We start from the raw sequence: 2,933 nt of genomic DNA, 5'->3' as shown, positions 1-2,933 counted from the left end.
TGGGGCAAGAAGCACACACGCCCCTCTCCTTCGTAGCGCTGCTGCTGCTGCTGCTGGTGGTGCTGGTGGTGGTGTCACAGCATGGAAAATCCCCTGCTGCCGAATGTGATGGCGAGCATCAGCTTCTTGCGCAGCTCGTCGCAATTTGGGTACTCGGGGAGGTCGATCTTGTTGAAGCATGTGTGTGCCTGTGGCAGCAGGTCGGCGCTGTCCTCCCACTTCGTGATGGTGAAGCGCTGGGCGGCGCCGCTCGCCGACTCGAGGTTGCTGAAGCCGCCGTGCGGCACCTTCGACGCGCCCGTGGAGAACTGCAGCAGGTTTGCGCGGTCCTCCTTCGTCATGGACGCGACCACCTCCCAGAACCAGCGTATCTGCGGCGACGTGGCGGTGAAGCCCTCATACACCGTGTGCACGCGCAGGTCCTCCACGTCAATGTCGGGCATGCCGCAAATAACAAGCTCCAGCTCCTGTGCCGTGAAGTTGCGGATCTCCTTGCGCGGGATGACGGTGTAGAAGCCCTTGAGGAAATCCTCCATCTGCTGCTCGATCTGCCGCGTCATGTGGAACTCGCAGCGAAGCCGCACGTACTGCGACTTGTTCGCGTTCGTCACCGCGGTGTGGGCGCCGTTCGGCACGAGCTCCGACTCCTGCACCTCGCCGAACCGCTCGCAGCTGACGGTGAAGAAGAGGCCAAGGTCGCTCACGTCGTTCTTCAGCAGCCAGTTGAGGTTTTCGTACAGCTCCGGGTCGACGCTCTCCAGGTCGCGGAATATCGGCTGCACGCCCGTCATGTGGCGGTACACCGCGCGGGTGAAGTGCACGTCAATCGGCACGCCGTGCGCGACTGCCATGCCGACAACGGTGCCGGCAAACTTGAAGTAGAGCAGATGGCTCGAGTTCACATCAGAGAAAGGGTTCGGCTGGTACGTCATCCCCTCGCGTGAGTGGATGAAGAGGGCGTAGTTGTCATTCACCATCTCCTCCGACAGCAGCTGGAACCACTCGCGCGTGAGGCCACCTGCGTCGGCGCCCTCCTCACCGCGGAAGCGCACATTCAGTGGACCGTGGAAACTCCTCAGCTTCGACAGCTGTGCAAAACTATCGCGCAGGCACTGATCGCGGCTGATGCTCAGGCTGATGCGGGGACCCTGTGTGGCGTAGCTGATGTGCCGCTGGAAGTCCAGCAGGCGTATGTTGAAGTCAATGAAACCAGGCTCTGCCTTGAGGAATATAAAGTTATCCTCCAGGAGTTTGGGGTCGTGCTGAATGAGGGCGTTGATCGTCACTTTGTTGCGCTCCACAAACTGCCTCACCACACGTGGGAGTACTGGGCGCTCATCGCGTGAAGAGTCATTCGGACCGCCACCCGTACCGCCTTCAGGTGCTGAAGGATGCTGCAGGCCTCTCTGTTGTTGTTGCTCCTTACGCCTAATGGCATTCTCGGCGGCATCTGAAACGCTCGACGGTGTGTGCGTTGTGTCCAACATGAAACGCTCCGTCTCCGTCTTCTCCATCGCAAGGCTACTGAGACTTTCGTTCGTGAGACTCGCGGAGTACATCGCACGTCTTGATTCCGCCATGTGGAACTGGCAGAACCCGTTCACCAAGAGCAGAACGGCGTGTGGCAGCAACACAGAGGAACGGTTGGGCAGCCGCTGCAGAATAGATGCCACCTCGGCGAGGTACATCTGAGACGCGTGCCACATGAGAGACACCTCACGCGGCTCAGGGCGGTGTGTCTCCGCGTATGGCAGAAACAGTGCGTGTGACTTTGACAAGGAGCCGGTCAGGTTGAGATGGAACAGCGCACCGCTTGCCTCCTGCGCCGACCAATGCCGTGTCATCGCATCGCCGGCGCCGCCGAGTGTTGCCTCTGCGCTGTGTGAGGACGCCCCTCTACCTGGGAAGGCGGCGCGGAAGGCCCTGACGCGTGCGTGAATCTCCGCCGTGAGCTCCGTTGCGAGCCCCACAATGAGGCGCTCCACCACCGCGATTGGGGCGTCGTGGTCGCACAAGTTCGTGTCACAGCGCGCGCTCTCCTTAATGCCGCGGCGTATGTATCCCACCGTCTGGAGTGCAATCTCATCCGTGCAGTTCGGGTGCTGCAGTAGGCGCAGCGCCGCCTGCGTTGTCCCCTTGGATGACACGAGTGCGTAGGCCCAACGCCGCATGCGCTGCACCTCCTCCTTCTCCGTCAGACGCACCAAACTGCACGCCGGGCATAGATCAAAGCGGCATGGATCGCAGTGGAACGCGAGAGTATCGGCAAATTGCACGGTGCTGCAGCGATTGCAGACGTAGACACCGTCCGCGTAAGGATAGCGGTAGAGATGCTGCCATTGCAACCGGTGCACGTGTCGCGGGTGCAGTATGACGGTGTCAGAGAGCGGCGTGTGATCGTCCCCGCCCGCACTGGGGGGAGGCATCACGCCGCCCCCAAGCGCGCGCAACTGCTTGTTGAGCCGCTTCATGATGCGACCAAACATCATCTCCACGCGTGGGGAGGGGAAACGTAGCACGAGCTCCGTCAGCCGGCGAAAAACACCAGCCTCCATCGCCTTCTGTTCCGCCGCATCGAGTGGCTCATCGACGGGTTTTAGTGGCCCGCCCTCATCGACGCCGTCGGGGAGCGTTGTGAAACTCAGGCCCACTGCACGGCATCGTTCAATGAGCTTCTCCAGTACGAGCATCACCTGCGCAGCAACGGGGCCGCAGTCATGGGCTGCATTGCCACCAGCAACTGCTGCCGCCACCGCCGCTGGAGGCCCCTTGAGCACCACATCGAGGAGCCCCAGTATCGAATCCATCGCACTTCTGGCATTCACACACGCGGTGGTGAGCAGCTGCACAAGCTGCGCGGTGACGGAGAGGTTCGAAGAGGAGGCGCTCACGCGCTCCAGCGTGGCGGAACTTCCTCGCACGAGCCAAATAAG

The 2,933-nt window shown here is 61.5% G+C and overlaps 1 protein-coding gene across 1 annotated transcript; it reads right to left on the bottom strand.

Moving 5' to 3' along the window:
* Positions 1–74: 74 nt before the first annotated feature.
* On the bottom strand, positions 75–2,807 carry DQ04_15321000 (putative ubiquitin-protein ligase-like; the record flags this gene model as incomplete). Its single annotated transcript, XM_009317296.1, has 1 exon — positions 75–2,807. The coding sequence occupies one exon, from the start codon at positions 2,805–2,807 to the stop codon at positions 75–77; it is 2,733 nt and encodes a 910-aa protein (XP_009315571.1).
* Between the last annotated feature and the right edge of the window lie 126 nt (positions 2,808–2,933).

The sequence above is a fragment of the Trypanosoma grayi genome (genome assembly GCF_000691245.1).
Source record: "Trypanosoma grayi strain ANR4 Tgr_1532_V1, whole genome shotgun sequence".
In the NCBI taxonomy this organism is placed as follows: Eukaryota; Euglenozoa; class Kinetoplastea; order Trypanosomatida; family Trypanosomatidae; genus Trypanosoma; species Trypanosoma grayi.
Note: the sequence above shows the minus strand (reverse complement) of the source record. Positions and strands in the feature narration are given on the sequence as shown.